Raw genomic sequence first — 19,727 nt, 5'->3', positions numbered from 1 at the left:
TTTTCTTTTTGCTTATGTGGTGCTGAGGAATCGAACCCAGGGCCTCAGGCATGCAAAGCAAGCGCTCTACCACTGAGCCACCTTCCCAGCCCCAGTATTCAGGAATTGAATCCAGGGCTTCATGCATGCCAGGCAAGCACTCTACCACTAAACCACATTCCCAGCCCCAGCATTTTTAAAATATACTTTTATTGTAATTATTTAGGTATTATACAGAGGAGTTACCATTTCATAATTCAGGTAATGTGTACATTTCTCTTTTGGACAGTGTTGCCCCTTCCTTTGAAGAGGCAGTATTTATGTATTTATTTGTTGGTCTTGGGGCTTGAATCCTGAACCTAGGCTGAGTCCGTAAGGCTCTTTTCCTCAAGGCGAGCACTCTACCACTTGAGCTATAGCACTACTCTGAGCATTTTTGAGTAGTTTATTGGAGATAAGAGTCTCATGGAGTTTTATGCCTGGGCAGGCTTCGAACCATGACCCTTAGACTTAGCCACTTGAGTAGCTAGGATTACAGGCATGAGCCACTGGTGCGGACTTGAAGAAGTAGTGTATTTAAAATATAAAATTTCAGTAATTCCCCAGACTTAAAGTCCACTTATCCTTGACCTCAGCAGTTCCATATCTAAGGATTTATTAAATTGTTTGCCCATATGTGTGAATTAACACATTGCCCACACATGTGGGTAATGAATTTGGTATTCTTTACATTGCCAAAGATTAAAAACAAGAGCTATAAGTAGACATCATTAAATAATTGGGTGGCCAAATAATTGTATATTAGCAATTTCACTAAAAAAAGTCAGTTGAGCTGGGTGCTGGTAGCTCACATCTATTATCCTAGCTACTGAAGAGGCTGAGCTCTAAGGACTGAGATTCTAAGCCAGCCCATGCAGTAAAGTCCATGAGACTCATCTTCAATTAACCACTTAAAAACCAGAAGTGGAGCTGTGGCTCAAAGTGGTAAAGTTCTATCTTTGAGCAAAATGTTTAGGGACCGTGCCTAGACCCTGAGTTCAAGCCCACAACTAACAACAACAAAAAGACCTAGTTGGAAATAGTGCTTGGGCTGGGAAGGTGGCTCAGTGGTAGAGCACTTGCCTTGCCTGCCTGAGGCCCTGGATTCGATTCCTCAGCACCACATAAGAAAAAAGAAAAAAGCCGGAGCTCAAGTGGTAGAACGCTAGCCTTGAGCTGAAGAGCTGAGGGACAGCGCCCAGGCCCAGAGTTCAGGCCCCATGACCGGACCCAAAAAAAAAAAAAAAAGGGAAATAGTGCTTACAAAACATTGCCCAGTAAAAAACACGTACAAACCAGTATGTGGATGTACTGCTGTTTGTATTAAAAGGCAAATCTATGCACATGCATGTTTTCATGTAGGTAGACTAGAAGCAGTGGCTTATACTACAGTGAGGATAGGGACAAACAAGAGGGATAGTTCCTTATTGTTGTATCCTTTTGTACATTTTGAATTGGTATCAAACTATATTATATACAAGTGCATCCTAATTAAATAAGCATCATTTCTAGGAGTGTATGGGTTTTACTAAGGGACACAGTTGAAACAATAGGTACTCTAGGGAGCCATGAGGTGTGTTGACCTGCACGTTAGAACTGAGCTTGAAAGGCCATTTAATTGTAACTTCTCTGTACAGTATTCTTACAATAAAAAAAAAGCCCGAAACAATTAAAAAAAAAAGAAAAGAAAAATCAGCTTGAAAAATCAGAGTTTAGGGGCTGGGGAGGTGGCTCAGTGGTAGAGCACTTGCCTTGCATGCATGAAGCCCTGGGTTCGATTCCTCGGCACCACATATGCAAAAAGAAAAAAGCTGGAGCTCAAGTGGTAGAGTGCTAGCCTTGAGCTGAAGAGCTGAAGGACAGCGCCCAGGTCCAAAGTTCAGGACACATGACTGGACCCAAAAAAATACAAAAAAGGCTGGAGGAAATAAAATACCACACGTTCACTTTTTGTTGTTTTTGGTGGTGTTGGTTGGTTAGTTGTTATGTGTGGTGGTGGGGATCAAATCCAAACCCAAGCCTTGTGCATGCTAGGAAAAAGCTCTACTACTGAGCCACAGCCCTAGCTCTATAATTCTTTGCTAGTGGGAATATCATTTCTATGGCTTTGGGAAGGTGCTGCCTGTGTAAAAATGGTCTCCCTTCTTCCTACAGGTGCATAAACTGGAGCCTGAGGCATGGAAACATGTGGAGGCCATATACATAGACATTGCAGATCGAAGCCAAGTACTTAGCAAGGTAGGAACTAAACATGTGAAATGCAAAGAGAACTTTTTTTTTAATGGTTTTTAGATAGGGTCTCACTAGGTAGCCCAAGTTGACCTAAAACTCATTATAGCCTAGGCTAGCCTCAACTGTACTATCCTCTTTCCTCCACCTCCTAGAAATTACTTCTAAATGTTAGAGAACAGGCAACTATATCCAACATGGCCTGAAAGGAAATACTTTGTGTTGCTGTCTATCAGTCTATGGATTGACCAATTGCTCATGCTGGGGATTGAGCCAGGGCTTTATAGATCTACATCCCAGCATTTTTTTTTTTTTTGGTCAGTCATGGGGCTTGAACTCTGGGTCTGGGCACAGTCCCTCACCTCTTCAGCTCAAAGCCAGTGCTCTACCACTTGATCCACAGTGCCACTTTGTTTTTTTTCTGGTGGTTAATTGGAGATACGAGTCTCATTGGCCTTTCCTGCCTGGGCTGGCTTTGAACCATGATTCTCAGATCTCAGCCTCCTCAGTATCTAGGATTATAGGTGGGAGCCATCCAATACCCAGCCTTTTTTTTTGGTTGGTCATGGGGCTTGAACTTAGGACCTGGGTGCAGTCTCTATGCTTTATCACTCAAGGCTAGCACTCTACTGCTTTCAGCCATAGTGCCACTTGTGGTTTTCTGGTAGCTAATTGGAGATAGTCTTATGGACTTTCCTGTCCGGGCTGACTTTGAACTCCAGTCCTCAGATCTCAGCCTTTTGAGTAGCTAGGTTTACAGATATGATCCAGCAGCACCCAGCCCAACTATTTTAAATTTAATTTATTTTTGTGCTGGTATTGGGACTTGAACTCAGGGCACTTTTCCTTAGCTCTTTTACTTGAGGATAGTGCTGTATCACTTGAGCCATAGCCCCAAATCCAGCTTTTTGGTGGATAATTGGAGATAAGAGTCTCACAGACTTTCCCTTCAGGTTGGCTTCAAACTACAATCCTCAGATCTCAGCCTTCTGAGTAGCTAGGATTACAGTTGTGAGCCACCAGTACTGGGCTGATTTGTTATTTTCTATCCCTACACCCACCCTCAAAAGTTTGATTAATTTTTTTTAGAATTTTTTTTTTTATTTTTTAATCTTTTTGTCGTTTGTGGAACCTGAACTCTGAGCCTGGACACTGTCCCTCAGCTCTTCAATTCAAGGGTAACACTCTACCGCTTGAGCCACAGCACCACTTCCGGCTTTTTCTGCTTTCGTGGTGCTGAGGTATCGAACCCAGAACCTCATGCATGCAAGGCAATTACTCTACCACTGAGCCACCTTCCCAGCCCCTGGTTATTTTTTTCTTTTAAGTTTTTTCTTTTTATTCTTATTATTTTTGTTTATGTGGTACCCAGGGACTCATGTGTGGTAGGCAAGCACTCTACACTAAGCCACATAATGTAAGCCCCTTTAAAAAAAAAACAAAAACAAACAAAAAAAAACACCTTATTTTTGTGCCAGTTATGGGGCTTGCATTCAGGGCCCAGGGGATTGTGTGTACTCTTTTATTTTTTTTGTCGGTCATGGGGCTTGAACTCTGGGATTGGGCGCTGTCCCTGCCCTCTTCAGCTTAAGGCGAGCACTCTACTGCTTGAGCCACAGTGCCACTTCCAGTTTTCTAGTGATTTATTGGAGATAAGGGTCTCATGGACTTTCCTGTCCAGGATGGCTTTGAACCGTGATCCTCAGATCTCAGCCTATTGAGTAGCTAGGATTACAGGCATGAGCCACTGGTGCCAGGCTTTGCTTGTACTCTTGCTTGGCTCTTTCCACTCAAGGCTGGTGTTCTACCACTTGAGCCATGCTTCTACTTCTAGCTTTTTACTGGTTAATTGGAAATAAGAGTCTCATGATCGGGCTGGGAAGGTGGCTCAGTGGTAGAGCGCTTGCCTTGCATGCATGAGGCCCTGGGTTCTATTCCTCAGCACCACATAGGCAGGAAAAAAAGCCGGAAGTGGCACTGTGGCCCAAGTGGTAGAATGCTAGCCTTGAGCTGAAGTGCTGAGGGACAGCGCCCAGGTCCAGAGTTCAGGCCCACCACCGGACCAAAAAAAAAAAAAAAGTCTCATGATCTTTCCTGCCCAGTCTGGCTTTTAATTATGATTCCTAGATCTCTCAGCCTCCTGGATTATAGGCACAAGCGATGGGCACACAGCTGTGTGTGTGTATTAAGGTGTGTGTGTGTGTGTGTATTAAGGTTTGAACTCTGGAGTTTTTGGCTTTCTTGTTCACAGTGGGTGCTCTACCACTAGAGCCATACCTCCTGCCCTCAAAAAACCTTTTACTAAGCTGGGCGCTGGTGGCTCACGCCTGTAATCCTAGCTATTCAGGAGGCTGAGATCTGAGGATCGCGGTTCAAAGCCAGCCCTGGCAGGAGAGACTGTGAGACTCCTATCTCCAATAAACCACCAGAAAACCGGAAGTGGTGCTATAGCTAAAGTGGTAGAGCGCTCGCCTTGAGCTGAAGAGCTGAGGGACAGTGCCCAGGCCCAGAGTTCAAGCCCCAGGACCGACCAAAAAAAAAAAACACCTTTTACTAAGAAGATTGTAGAGATATAGATCTATAAACCTGTAACTTAGGAAGTAGAAGCAGAAGGGTACATTGTACTAAGAACCTGTCTCAAAACAAAGGAAAATCCTTTTTAGGTAGAACATATACAGTAAGTTAAATATATCATAAACATATAACTTGATGAGTTTTCTCAAAGTTGATACACTTACATATTTCTCAAACTAAATACTAGCAGAAAGTATGGTTCTTTGAGTTTTTAGCCATCTTTGGTTGTATGAGTGGAGGGAAGTAGTGTTGGGGAAGATTTTTTTTCCTTTTTTTTGTTTTCCACCCTGGGGGTTATCTATGAAACTCAGGCTTTCTGCAGCTTGTTTGCAATTTAAGCCACACCTCTGGCCTGGCTTTTTGCTGGTTACTTTTTGTTGTTTTTGTTTTCAGTATACATTAGTGATACAAGAGTGGGGATTTCATTGTGTCATTTCCATACATGTATACAATGTATACATGTATTCTAAGCAATCTCACCCATCTCTCATTGTCCTATCTTTATACATGCAGACTATCTGCTTCTACCATGTTCACCTAATTCACCATCCCTATTAGCCTAGCTCCTGTTCTTGGACATGTGGCGTTCTATTCAAAAATACTTACCTGTGCCTGTAACTTCCAGGATTTTCCTAGTTTTCATAATAGATTTAAAGTTTCAAGTCTTTCTTTGATCCACTTGGAGTTGATTTTTGCACAGGGTCGGAGATAGGAGTCCAGTTTCCATCTCCTGAATGTGGATTCTCAGCACCATTTGTTGAAAGGTGTCCTTTCTTCAATGTGTGTTTTCAGCTTGTCAAAAATTAATGGCTGTAGCTGTGTGATCCCCCTCCCACCCCCCATTAATGTGTGTGTGCTTGTGTGTTAGTGCTAGGGTTTGAACTAAAGACCTCATGCTCTCTCTCAGCTGGCACATTACCACTTGACACACAGTTTCTAGTCTGGTATTTCATTGGTTAACTGGAAATACAGTCTCTCAGACTTTACTGCCTGGGCTGGCTTCAAATGAAGATCCGCTGGATCTCAGCCATCTGAGTAGCCAGGATTACAGACATAAGCCACTTGGAGCCTGGCAGCTGTGGTTTTTATTGCATGGGCTTCTATACCGTTCCATTGGTCTTCAGGTCTGTTTTTGTGCTAGTACTATGCTGTTTTTTGTCACTATGGATTTGTGGTATATTTTGAAGTCTAGTATTGTGATAACGTCCAGAGTGATTCTTTTGACTAAGAATTGCTTTTGCTATTTGAAGTCTTATTCTTTCTTATGAATTTTTCTAGTTTTTTGTTTTGTTTTGTTTTTGGTGCTAGTCCTGGGGCTTGAACTCAGGGCCTAAATTCCTGTCCCTGAGCTTTTTGCTCAAGGATAGCGCTTTACTACTTGTGCTCTGCCACAGCTCCATTTCTAACTTTTTTTTGGAAGTTCATTTAAAATAAGAGTTTTGTTTTGTTTTCCCTGTGTGTTCTGGCCTAATCTCTGAGCCTGGGTTCTGTCCCTGAGCTCTTCAGCTCAAGGCTAGCGCTCTACCACTTGAGCCACGGCGCCACTTGCTTTTTTCGCTTATATGATGCTATGGAACCAAACCCACAACCTTGTGCATGCAAGGGAAGCACTCTACCACTGAGCCACCTTCCCAGACCCAAGTCTTTTTTTAAAAAAGAGACATCAAATAGATTTTTCCTATCTTCATTGCATCTGTATTCATTTGCTCACTATTTACTGCGCAGGTACTATGTGCTTTATTTACACTGTTAGGCCCTGAGGATATTGCTCTATGAAAACAGACAAAATCCCTGTTGCCTGAATCTTACCTTCTGTCAGTGAGGAAACGGACAATAAGGAAAGGATGGGGGCTTGAACTCAAGGCCTGGGCACTGTCCCTGAGCTTTTTCATTCAAGGTTCGTGCTCTACCACTTTCAGTTACAGCTCCACTTCCAGTTTTAGGTTGGCTCATTGGAAATAAGAGTCTTACGACTTCATTGCCCAGGCTTGCTTTGAACCATGATCCTCAGATTTCAGCCTCTTGAGCAGCTAGGATTAGTCATGAGCCACCGATGCCTGCCTACAGTAATAAATTTTCTAGAGTAGGAAAGTCATATAGGGAAGGTCCTAGTTGAGGCAAAGGGTGCAAGTCACAAGCTGGAGAAGAGAGGGGAAGGTAAGTCTTCCACATTAGGTCAGTTAATGATTGGAGCAGGCTGGGAAAAATGTCTGTAGGAAATGAAATCAGAGTGGTAGCAGAAAGCCAGAGCATGAAGACCTTGTAAACTACAAAAAGGGAATGGGCTCTTATTCTGACATAAGTCATTGCATGTCATAACAATCATGCATGTCCCTGGAAAATAACAGTCTTATACACATTCCTGCCTCGGCTAGCTTCAAACCATGATCCTCAGATCTCAGCCTTCTGAGCACCTAGGTGTGATTGTAGGTATGAGCCAACAAACAGCACACAGCATTTATGAGGTTTTTTGTTATTGTTGTTTTTTAACCATCCTGGGGCTTGAACTCAGAGCCTGGGCACTGTCCCTGAACTGCTTTTGCTCAAGGCTAGCGCTCTACCACTTGAGCCACAGCACCACTTCTGGCTCTTTCTGTGTTTGTGGCACTGAGGAATCGAACTCAAGGCTTCATGCATGCTAGCAAGCACTCTACCACTAAACTACATTCACAGCCCGAGGTTTTTTTTGTTTTGTAATTTTCTTTTTTTATTTCTGTGAAGAATGACATTGGAACTTTGATAGGTATTGCATTGAATCTATAGCTATTTTCCCAATATTTATTCCGCCAATCCACGAATATAGGAGTTCTTTCCATCTTCTGATGTCTTGAGTTTCTTCCTTTAAGGTTTATAGTTCTCATTATATAGGTCTTTTTCACTTTCTTGGTTAGTGCCAATGTATTTTATTGTTTTAGAAATTATTATGAATAGAATTGTTTTACTGGCCGGGCGCTAGTGGCTCATGCCTGTAATCCTAGCTACTCAGGATCTGAGGATCACAGTTCAAAGCCAATCCGGTCAGGAAAACCTGTGAGACTCTTATCTCCAATTAACCACACAAAACTGGAAGTGGCACTATGGCTCAAGTGGTAGAGTGCTCACCTTGAGCTGAAGAGCTCAGGGCCAGAGCCCAGGCCCAGAGTTCAAGCCCCAAGACTGACCAAAAAAAAATTGTTCTGCTGATTTCTTTCTTGACCATTCATTGTTGGGTTATAAGGAGAAGCTACTGATTTTTTTTATATTAATTTTATATTTGCCTGGTTACTTTGGAGATGGAGTCTACTGCCTGGAGACTTTCCTTCTTGAACTGGTTTTGAACCTTAGTCCTCTTGATCTCAGCCTCCTGAGAAGCTAGGATTAGAGGCATAGGTCAACTGGTGCCCAGATGGAAAAGATTTTTTTTTTTTTTTGGGTCCGGTCGTGGGGCCTGAACTCTGGGCCTGGGCGCTGTCCCCTCAGCTCTTCAGCTCAAGGCTAGCACTCTACCACTGGAGCCACAGCGCCACTTCGGGCTTTTTTCTTTTTGCTTATATGGTGCTGAGGAATCGAACCCAGGGCCTCTGGCATGCAAGGCATGTGCTCTACCACTGAGCCACCTTTCCAGCCTGGAAAAGATTTTTTTTTAAGTTCACATAAGTCATTTTAACTTTACAAAGTACTTTGTATGTGATTTATTATTTTCTTAAATATTATTATGAACCAATATGAGTTTATATAGATTAGCTAAAAATTTGTGATGAATTAACACAAAGAACTGATTACATCACTTGTGTGTGTGTGTGTGCGCGCGCGCGTGTGTGCGCGCACACGCACACACATGTGTACGTGCATACACACCAGGCCTAGGGCTTGAATTCAGGGCTGTGTACTATCCTTGAGCTTAAGGCCAGCACTCTACCTCTGGTGCCAGGACTTCACTTAAGGTGATTAATTGGAGATGAGAATCTCACAGACTTTCCTGCCCAAGCTGGTGTCAAACCTTGATCCTCAGATCTCAGCTTTTTGAGTTGCTAGGATTACAGATATGAGCCACCAGCAGCAAGCTCTGATTACTTCATATGTGTGTGTGTATGTGTGTGTGTGTGCACGCGCGCGTTCACGCGCACACGAGCGTCAGTTGTGGGGCTTGAACTCTGGGCCTTGGCACTGTCCCTGAGCTCTTGACCTCAAGGTGAGCACTTTACCACTTGAGCCACAGCACCACTTCCGGTTTTCTAGTCGTTAATTGGAGATAAGAATCTCATGGACTTTCCTGTCTGTGCAGGCTTTGAACCGTGATCCTCAGATCTCAGCCTCCTGAGTAGCTAGGAATCCAGGGATGACTCGCTGGTGCCCACCTTCTGATTACATTTTTAATCAGTAAAGTTGAGGGGAAGGGATAGAGTTGACAGTAGGTACTAAAGTATAGTTAGATAGGAACAAGAAGTTAGGTGGCTTTAGAATATGATAATGTATATTTCAAAAGGCTAGAAGTTTGAATGGTATATGTTTGGAGCTGGAGGTATGGCTCAAGTGGTAGAGCAAACATCCCAGCAAGAAAACCTAGCCATAACCTAGGTGCCAGTGGCTCATGCCTATAATCCTAGCTACTCAGGAGGCTGAGATCTTAGGATCATGGTTCAAAGCCAGCCCTGGCAAGAAAGTCCGTGAGACTCTAATCTCCATTAAACCCTTAGAAAACCAGAAGTGGCACTGTGACACAAGCAGTAGAGCACTCACCTTGAGCTGTAAAGTACAGAGACAGCGCCCAAGCCCAGAGTTCAAGCCCTATGACAGACCAAAAAAAAAAAAAAAGAAAGAAAGAAAAGAAAACCCATCCAGAATGAAGCCCTCAGTTAAAACTCCAGAACTTCCCAAAAAAGAAATGATGATAGCTGAAGAAATAGATATGTTTTATCTGTCCTAAACATTATATGCTATATAAATAGCTCTTTAGCTCAAGGCTAGCACTCTACCATTTGAGCCACAGCACCACTTCTGGCCTTTTCTGCTTATGTGGTGCTGAGGAATCAAACCCAGGGCCTCATGTATGCAAGGCAAGCACTCTACCACTGAGCCACCTTCCCAGCCCAAAATTAATTTAAATTTAAAAAAAACTACTAAGTGAAACCAACTTATAGTTCACAAAAGTATAAATTCTACACATTGAACATTTTCAACAATTATTGAAACAGGCCAAAGGGAGAATAGACTAGGAGATTTCAGGAATGACAACCAGTTGTTATGAGCTCTGGCTATATTTAGAATCATCTGCAGATTGGCAGGAAAGTCCGTGAGACTCCTCTCTCCAATTAACCACCAGAAAGAAAACTGGAAGTGGTGCTGTGGCTCAAGTGGTTGAGTGCCAGCCTTGAGCTAAAGAGCTGAGGGACAGTGCCCAAGCCCTAAGCTCAAGCCTTATGATCAACACCCCCCCCACCCCACCCCCAAAAAATGTGGCCTTCACCTGCAGATATTCTTAGTTTTATAGGTTTCTTGGTTTCTTCTGAGTTTTAAGTAGAAGACTTTAAAAATTTTTTCTGTAGATGAGTGCCAGTGGCTCATGCCTATAATCCTAGCTACTAAGGAGGCTGAGATCTGTGGATCACAGTTCAAAGCCAGACCAGGCAGGAAAGTTCCTGAGATTCTTACCTCCAATAAACTGCCAGAAAACCAGAAGTGGCACTGTTGCTCAAGTGGTAGAGTGCTTGCCTTGAGCTGAAGAGCTGAGGAACAGCACTCAGGCCTGAGTTCAAGCCCCATGGTCGACAAAAAAAAAAAGTCTTCCATGACAATTTAGATTCTCACCCAGATTAACAATCTGTCTTAAAAACATTGGAAATATGTGCTTGCTCAGACAGTATTGTGACAGTTTCATACTTGTAAAACTAAAAACAAACCCTTGCAGAGAAACTCACATAGAACTCTTCTTTGAGGCGAATATAAACAGTTCTTTATCTTGTTTATAACATTTGTCCATATTTGCAGTGTGCCAGCAGCATGAAGAAAAGGTATGAAGTGTACTCTTAACGAAAATCTTTTCTCTCTCCTTTGTCCTCTTCCTTTCCTTTCCCCTCTCTCCTCTAACCCCCTTCCCAAACTCTCAGGATTACAAGGCAGAAGAAGACCCAGCAAAATTCAAATCTATGAAAACAGGGCGAGGACCCTTGGGCCCAAATTGGAAGGTACAGTTCACACACTTACCATCAGAGGGTTGGGCACCATGTGGGTGGGCCTCTGCCTTAGAAGGAAGGAATGGCTGGGGCTAGGCTAAGGGACAACCCGAGTTTTTTCCTCTTAGTTACCAACCTGCCTCTGGGTATGTTTCCAATGCAGCAAGAACTTGTAAATCAGAAAGACTGCCCATATATGTGCGCATACAAACTGGTTACTGTCAAGTTCAAGTGGTGGGGCCTGCAGAACAAAGTGGAAAACTTTATACATAAGGTAAATGAACAGGCCTTTCTTCAGGGTGGAGGTGGGGGTGATGGGTGTTTGCATCAACAAGAGGTCATACAAATATATGACCTGTATCTAGAATTCCTAGCCTAACAATATTACAAGTGGCTTTCCAGACCCTCATTTTCCCTTGCATGAAACAGTTTTAGCTGTCCATCCAGGAGTATCACACATGACTGGGAAGGAAACCCAGTCAAAAGAAGGAAACTGGAATAGACTTGCTGTGATTGAATTACAAATAAAACTGTTTCCTTTTTTTTAAGCCAAAAGGCAGGAGGCACTTTGAACCCAAATCTCCTGAATTACCCAAGTAGGCATATCTAAGTTTTATAGCCTTTAAATTCTTTGATGTGTTAAGGATATACTCTTGGGCCACATTTCATAGCTGCTGGCCAATTACAAGTTGGCATCAGAGACAAGAGAAAAATCTGGCAGTTGTTTCGAGGCCTTGGCTTAGCTAGAAGCTCACAAGCTGCCTGTCTTAGTAACATAATGGGCAAAGAGCCTAAATTTGAAATAGGCACCTACCCTTTCTTGGGGGCTTGCTCCTACTTGAAGCCTCACCTGTTAGACAAATAAAGGCAGAGGTCACTGACCGTGGCTAGTCCTGATAAGTCAGCCAGACATTACTCCTGTCCATATCTCCAGTGGTATGCATATTAGAGATCATGAGGACAAGGGCTGTAGTGATGGCCTTTACTTTCTGTGTTCTAACTTGGTTCCCTTCTTTTTATAGCAAGAGAAACGTCTGTTTACAAACTTCCACAGGCAGCTGTTCTGTTGGCTTGATAAGTGGGTTGACCTGACGATGGATGACATTCGAAGGATGGAAGAAGAGACGAAGAGGCAGCTGGACGAAGTGAGTGGAATCACAGGGCATTCTGTGGCTCTTGGTTACATGCATATATGCACATTAAGGAGACTCATGTCAGGACACATCGCTGAGGACATCACCTGTTCTAGAAACATGTCAGGTTGTACTGTGAGTGAAGTGCCAAGCTGTATGGGTAATATAAGGAAGAGAACAGTCTGTGCTCTTGAATTTGCAGTTTAGCTGAGGTCTCATCATATCCACAGGGACAAATACGGTAGTTTGTGCTGAATGCCAAGTGAGTAATAAAGCTACTGCAGTGATTCTTCAGAGCCAGGTGGGAGATTGTACTGGGCTGTGGAGTTGGAGGTGACCTGGGAGGAGACAGGCTGCACTGATCCAGATACCATAAACATTACCCACAGAGGATAGCCATAGCACATGCAGAAGCTAATGCACTCTCTGTGATTTTTAGTTATTTTTAGAGTTTACAGGTTTTGGGCTTTTTGCCTTTGTTTCCTTGGACTTGGCGTGGATCCCAGAAGGAGAGTTGTGTGCTCCATTGGAGCTTGAAGACCCAGCACTCATGCTCACTTAAAGAAGGCTTCCCCCAGAGGCCCACTCAGAGGAAATGGTAGTGGATAACCATCAGGCACTCCCTGTCTGCAAGGCACTATTCTAGGGGCATTTAAAAAAAAAATTCGGGTACCAGTGACTCATGTCTATAATCCTAGCTACTCAGGGGGCTAAGATTTGAGGAACTCAGTTTGGAGCCAGCCTGTACAGGAAAGTCCATGAGAATCTTTTTTTTTTTTTTTGCCGGTCATGGGGCCTGAACTCTGGGCCTGGGCGTTGTCCCTCACCTCTTCAGCTCAAGGCTAACCCTCTACCACTGGAGCCACAGCACCACTTCCGGCTCTTTCTGTTTATGTGGGGCTGAGGAATCGAACCCAGGGCCTCATGCTTGCAAGGCATGCACTCTACCGCTGAGCTACCTTCTCAGCCCGAGAATCTTTTTTGTCAGTCATGGGGCTTGAACTCTGGGCTTAGGTGCTATCCCATACCTACAGTTCAAGGCTAGCACTCTACCACTTGAGCCACTGAGCCACTTCTGATTTTCTGAGTGGTTTATTGGAGATAAGAGTCTCAGGTTTTCCTGCCCGGGCTGGCTTTGAACCCAGATCCTCAGATCTCAACCTCTTGATTAGCTAGGATTACAGGCATGAATGAACGCCCTGCTTCCAGGAGTCTCTTATCTCCAATAAATTACTCAGAAAATGCCAGAAGTGGTGCTGTGGTTCAAGTGGTAAAGAGCTAGCTTTGAGCACAAAGAAACTCAGGGACAGTGCCTAGGCCCTGAGTTAAAGCCGCAGGACTGGCAAGAAAAAAGAATGTAATTTTATTTTTAAAAAGGATTATACAGGGGGACACCACTTCATAAGTCAGGTAATGAGTACATTCCCTTTTTTGGACACCCCTTCCTTCACTTTTCCTGTTTTCCTCTCCTGTCCCTGCCCACAGGTCACATAGTTCATTTTCCACATGGTGTATACTGAATACCATGACTACTTTTGTTCACCCTCATTCTTGGGGCTTTTACACACAGTGTTTCAGCTACTCATCACAGCATCTGTGAGGAGGCACCCTTAGCTGAGAAACGTGTGACTAAGAACTCAGTGCTGCTATACCAGGGCCTGATAGTAGCTCAGCATTGTCTGGTCCAAGGTCACTGCTTTTTAACCACTTGTCTTACTCCTCTCCCCATTTGGGACCCTCTAACCTTTTTGTGCTAAAAATAAGAGGGGAAGTTCTCTATCTTAAGAAACACCATCTGTTTTTCCCTCTTCGTCCCAAGTGGAGGTTGGCTTGGGTCCTAGGTGTCCAGCAAAGGCCTTGTTTTGTAATAGACTCACCCAATTCTCCTTCAGGGCCTCAGGTGAGGCCCAGACATGGGTGCCACTGGTGCCCAGGTGACACACATGCTCTGTGCTTCACAGTGCTGGTCTAGGGTGGAACCTGGGCCCAGAAGCTTTCTTTGCTCTGGAGTCCTATTGTGAATTGTCTTTGCCATTCAAGATGACACTCTTCCTGGGCTGACTCACTGGTAAGTGGTATGCCGAGTTAGTTCCTGCTGAAGGCGGATGTTTTGGTTATTCATTCAGCTACTTTTGGCAGTGAAGTGGCAGGATTTTGGAAACCATCCATGATTCTTATGCTAAGCATCCGCAGGAAGTGGTAGACCTGCATGTTCAGGACTCTGGCGGTTCTCTCTGTATAAGAGCTTGAATCTTTGGTCACTCTAGGCCTTACAAAATAAAGTTAACAAATAGAGCAATACAAAGACTTTGCTTGGGATTTGGTGAAGAGCTGCAGCCATTGCCTGAAAAAGCCAGAATTAAGTACACTATTTGCTGTCTTATGCTGTCTGGATAGAGTTAAAAGTCTTGGAGCTAAGTCGGGCGCTGGTGGCTCACGCCTGTAATCCTAGCTACTCGAGGTTGAGATCTGAGGCTGGCTGTTCCAGGCAGGAAAGACTGTGTGACTCTTATCTCCAATAAACCACCAGAAAACCAGTAGTGGCGCTGTAGCTCAAGTGGTAGAGTGCTAGCCTTGAGCCGAAGAGCTGAGGGACAGCGCCCAGGCCCAGAGTTCAAGCCCCATGAACGACTAAAAAAAAAAAAAAATTCTTGGCGCTATTAGTATGAACCTCCAAAAAAAGCAATGCTCAAATTCTTTTTTTTTTTTTTTTTGGGTCCGGTCGTGGGGCCTGAACTCTGGTCCTGGGCGCTGTCCCTCAGCTCAAGGCTAGCACTCTACCACTTGAGCCACAGCGCCACTTCCGGCTTTTTTTTTTATGTGGTGCTGAGGAATCAAACCCAGGGCCTCAAGCATGCAAGGCAAGTGCTCTACCACTGAGCTACCTTCCCAGCCCCAATGCTCAAATTCTTGAAGCTGCAAGAACTCTCCAGATGATCTACTGAATCTGCCTCCCTAAGATCCCAAAGATGAGAGTCATCAGAGTTGGGAGCTGTTGTTTTTTAATGCTTTTGCATTTCATGGATGATTGTGCCAAAAGCTTTAATTACTATCCTCCAGGACAACTGCTAATGTAGGCGACTTTTTGGAATTAGAAACTAACTAACTTGTAGTAGCCAGGCCCTCGTGATTCATGTCTGTAATTCTGGCAATTCAGGAGGCTGAGATCTGAGGATTACAGTTCAAGCCACCCCAGACATGAGACTCTTTCTAATTAACAAAAAAGCCAGAAAAGTAGAGCAATAGCTCAAGTTGTAGAATACTAACCATGAGCCAAAAAACTAAGAGACCATATCTAGACACCAAGTTCAAGCTGTAATGTTCTCTCTCTCTCTCTCTCTCACACACACACAATGGCTCAAATGGTAAAATGCCAATCTTTAGTGAAAAAGCTAAGCATGAGGCTCTGAGTTCAAAGCATAGTACCAGCACACACAAATACATTTATATATTTTGGGCTGAAGATACAGTTTGATGTTAGGGTACTTTCAGTTCCCAGAAACACACACACCTGTAGGATTACAGGTGTGAGCCACCAGTGCACTGCTATTCCTGAGCTTTTTGCCCAAGGCTAGCTCTCTACCACTTGATCCACAGCTCTACTTCTGACTTTTTGGTGCTTAGTTGGAGATATGAGCCTCAGAGTCTTCTGTGTTCTTTTAATGTCTTTTCTTTTTTCTTAAATGTGTTGTCTTTTTTTTTTTTTTGCTGGTCTTGAACTCTGGGCCTGAGCACTGTCTCTGAGCTTGTTTTGCTCAAGGTAAGTGCTCTACCACTTGAGCCACAACGTCATTTCCAGCTTTTTTGAGTAGTTTATTGGAGAAAAAAAGTCTCATGGACTCCAGTAAGCCCAGTCTGGCTTCAAAGCACGATCTTCAGATCTCAGCCTCCTGAGTAGCTAGGATTACAGATGTTAGCCACCTGTTTATTAAGGCTACTGGTTGGGCTGGGAAGATGGCTCAGTGGTAGAGTGCTTGCCTCAGTACCACATAATTAGAAAAAGCTGGAAGTGGTGCTGTGGCTCAAGTGGTAGAATGCTAGCCTTGAACTGCAAAACTGAGGGACAGTACCTAGGCCCAGAGTTCAAGCCCCACGACCTACAAAAAAAAAAAGACTACAGATTGAGAGTTGCTGTTCCTTTGTTTGTTTGGGGTTTTTTGTTTTTTTTTTTTTTTTTTAGCTTCTCCGAATACAGTTTCCTCTGAGTTTTTTTTTTTCAATCTTTAAATATTCGTACAAAGGGATATCAATTTCCTCTGAGTTCTTATGTTCAGTTCTTGTTGGATTCTGTCTCATTTTAGGGGCACCCATTTAATTAATAGATGGTTTCATTGTAAGATACTCAGGTAGTGACAATGGGGAACCTCAGTCTTTTGTGGGGCTGCTTATTTTGCCTCCCCAACCTCTTGCATTGGGGGTAATCCGGCAGCTAACATCCTGAGAAATTGAGGAAGGGTCTGACAGGTTCATACCAGTGATTGGATCTAACTTAATCCGTACATATGCTGTACCATGCCCACTCTGACTCTAGCTGAGCCCAGGATCCTAAGTCCCTGTTTCCTTTAGTACCTCTGCAAAGTGAACCTTCTGACTTCAGAGCAGGGAGATGGAATACCAGGGCCCAACTATTGTCTATTCGGACTTGGCAGAAATCACCTGTGTCAACACTGCTGAACACTCCCTCCTGTAGAGGTGCCTGGTGTTTCCAATTCCTGAACCTTTGGAGAACTACCAACAGAGACAAGTTTGCTCCTTCTTGGCTCCCTGTCCTCTTGAGAATTAGTGCTCATCCCTCCTGTTCCCATCCTCCAGAATGTTACCATTTCTCTGCTAATGTCACCTCTGTTCTTGTCTTTATTAGTTTGCTTGTTTATTAATCTTTTTTCCCACCTTTAATCTCATGGTATTAGGGTATTAGTTTGCAATAGGAATTATGACTTACTCTTTTTTGTTTGTTTTGTATGGGACTTGGGGCTTAAACTCAGGGCCTGGAAGCTTCCCTTGAGGTCTTTTGCTCAAGACTAGCACTCTACCACTTTGAACTACAGGGCCACTTCTGGTTTTCTGGTGGTTAGTTGGAAGTAAGAGTCTCCCAGAATTTCTTGCCTGGGCTGGCTTCAAACTACAGTCCTCAGATCTCAGCCTCCTGATTAACTAGGATTATAGGCATGAGCCACCAGCACCTGGCTTATGACATATTCTTCAACCTAATGCACAATAGTCTAGTGCAGGTAGATTTTTAAATCCGTTTTTAACAAACTCATTTCTTGTTTTACTGCTCTATATCTAGTCATTTTCAGGGATAAACTCTGTTCTTGGGTGAGACTCAGATTTTAAAAACAGATAATTGAGATTTGTTCTGTTGTTCATATTGTATCCATGGCTCATTACTGTAATCCTAGTTACTCAAGAACCTGAGATCTGAGTATCATGGTTCAAAGTCAGCCCACTTAGGGAAGTCCATGAGATTTTTATCTTCCAATTAACCATCAAAAAGCCAAAAGTGGAGCTGTTGCTCAAGTGGTAGAGTGCTATCTTTGAACAGTAAGAACAAAAGAGCTCAGGGCTGGGAATGTAGCTTAGTGATAGAGTGATTTCCTAGCATGCATGAAGCCCTGGGTTCGATTCCTCAATACCACATAAACAGAAAAGGCTGGAAGTAGTACTGTGGCTCATGAGGCAGAGCACTAGCCTTGAGCAAAAGCAGCTCAGGAACAGTGGGAGAGAGAGAAGGTGGGGGATGGGAGGAAAGAGGAGGGAGGGAAAGAGAGAGATTAGTTCTCTTCTCTAAAAAGAAAATATCAGAGGCTGAGATCTGAATATCAAAGTTGTGCAAGAAAGTCTGTGAGATTTATCTCCAATTAACTACCAGAAAACCAGAAGTTGCACTATGACTCCAAGTTGTAGAGTACTAGTTTTGAGTAAAAAAAGTTGAGGGACAGCATCTAAGCTGGAAGTTCAAGCCCCATGATGAAAAAAAAAAAGCAAGCAGAGATTCTTGAGTCCCAACCCCAGTACCATCAAAAAAAAGAAGGGAACTACTCAGGAGGCTGAGATCTAAGGATCATGGTTCAAAGCCATCCTGTGCAGGAAAGTCCATGAGACTCTTTATCTCAAATTAATCACCAGAAAACCAGAAGTGGTACTGTGGCTCTAGTGGTAGAGCACTTGCCTTGAACTGAAGAGCTCAGGGACAGCGCCCAGGCCCAGAGTTCAAGCCCCATGACCAACCAAAAAAAAGAAAGGAAGAAAGAAAGGAAATAGAGAGGGAAGGGAAGGTTTGGCATTTCTTTTTCATGTCCTTCAATTCTATGTAAAGTATACATTCACTGGACCTGAGGGTCTCACAAACATCAGAACTCACTCATGTCATATAGACCCAGGAAACAGGAAATAACCATTCTTAGGTCATCTCATTATAAGAATAAATCAGAGTTATTTCATTGGCACCCTCTGGAAACAACCTCATCTCTATCAGTGGAGGAAACTGTCACATTCTCTGATAAGAAGTTCCATATTATTAAAAACAGTGAAAAAATAAAACCTGGCTTTGCACTAGTAAATTATTAAATTGTCATGGATGGTGGGACCAGTTACAGAGTTAGAAACAGGATGGCTTGGGCTATGTAGACTTCTATCTTTCCACTGGTTTGTTTTTTCTACAAAAAATGCTCCACTCTATCTATTAGCACGATTGAGAAGGTATATATGTTTACAGTGGAGTTCAATCAGCAGCAAGAGCTTTCAATTTTTTCTGCCTTTTCTGTTTCAGATGAGACAAAAGGACCCAGTGAAAGGAATGACAGCAGATGACTAAACTCACTCCTCCCCCTTCTGCACTGTATGTACTGAATTTCTTTCTTTCTATGCATGTCATAGAAGCTAAAGTCAGCTTGGCTCCTCAAGGCCTCAGCAGTTCACTATGGAATCAGAAAACCTACTTCATTCCTCATCCTTCACTCTAATAATGATGACTGCCATGCTAAACAGTGAGCTCTTGGGTTTCCAATGGACAGGGAATATGGCTATTAGGACATTCTAGGGGCATGTTAAGGTAGACACAGTCAGGGTGGTAAGAAGAGAGGGTGGAGTGTGGTAGAAACAAGTTCATGTGCTACTAATCACTCTTCCCTTTTTGCAACTTGGACCATCTCAAGTTGAAGTTGTCATGCGGGGGGCAGCCCCTACCTCCCAAATGCTGGCATTCCCTGCCCTTCCCTGGGAAAGCTGGCTAGCTTTTCTTAGCATTCATTGTTAGGTCAAGCACTTCATTTCCTTCCTCCTCTGATGCCATACAAAGTAACTTTCCTCAACAGAGGCAGCATCTTTCAGATAATGGGAGAGTGTTTTCTGCCCAGGTCATAGGGCTAGGTAGGACATGGTATTCTTTGTTTCACATTGGCATTTTTCCCCAATGCCTTTCTGTTTATTAGTTCCCAATGCTGATTACCTGTTGCCTGCACACCTTGAGACTCATTCTAGCACTGAGTGGTCTTGGTCATGGAGTGAAAAACCTGGCTCTACTATCAGCTAAGCACTGAGAGAAAACTATTTGATCCAATGAAAAACTCAGCCATTCACAAGTGACTCATACTTGTAATTCTAGCTGTTCAGGAGCTTG

At 43.5% G+C, this 19,727-nt stretch overlaps 1 protein-coding gene across 1 annotated transcript in view; it reads left to right on the top strand.

Moving 5' to 3' along the window:
- Window positions 1–19,727, top strand: part of Pitpna (phosphatidylinositol transfer protein, alpha) — a 44,463-nt gene that overhangs the window by 21,461 nt on the left and 3,275 nt on the right. The window contains 5 exon segments of the mRNA XM_013016526.1: window positions 2,173–2,256; window positions 10,908–10,985; window positions 11,137–11,247; window positions 11,996–12,118; window positions 18,879–18,947. Coding sequence (XP_012871980.1) covers window positions 2,173–2,256; window positions 10,908–10,985; window positions 11,137–11,247; window positions 11,996–12,118; window positions 18,879–18,923 — 441 coding nt within the window. The 3' untranslated portion in view covers window positions 18,924–18,947.

Source organism: Dipodomys ordii, unplaced genomic scaffold, assembly GCF_000151885.1.
Source record: "Dipodomys ordii isolate 6190 unplaced genomic scaffold, Dord_2.0 Scaffold31, whole genome shotgun sequence".
In the NCBI taxonomy this organism is placed as follows: Eukaryota; Metazoa; Chordata; class Mammalia; order Rodentia; family Heteromyidae; genus Dipodomys; species Dipodomys ordii.
Note: the sequence above shows the minus strand (reverse complement) of the source record. Positions and strands in the feature narration are given on the sequence as shown.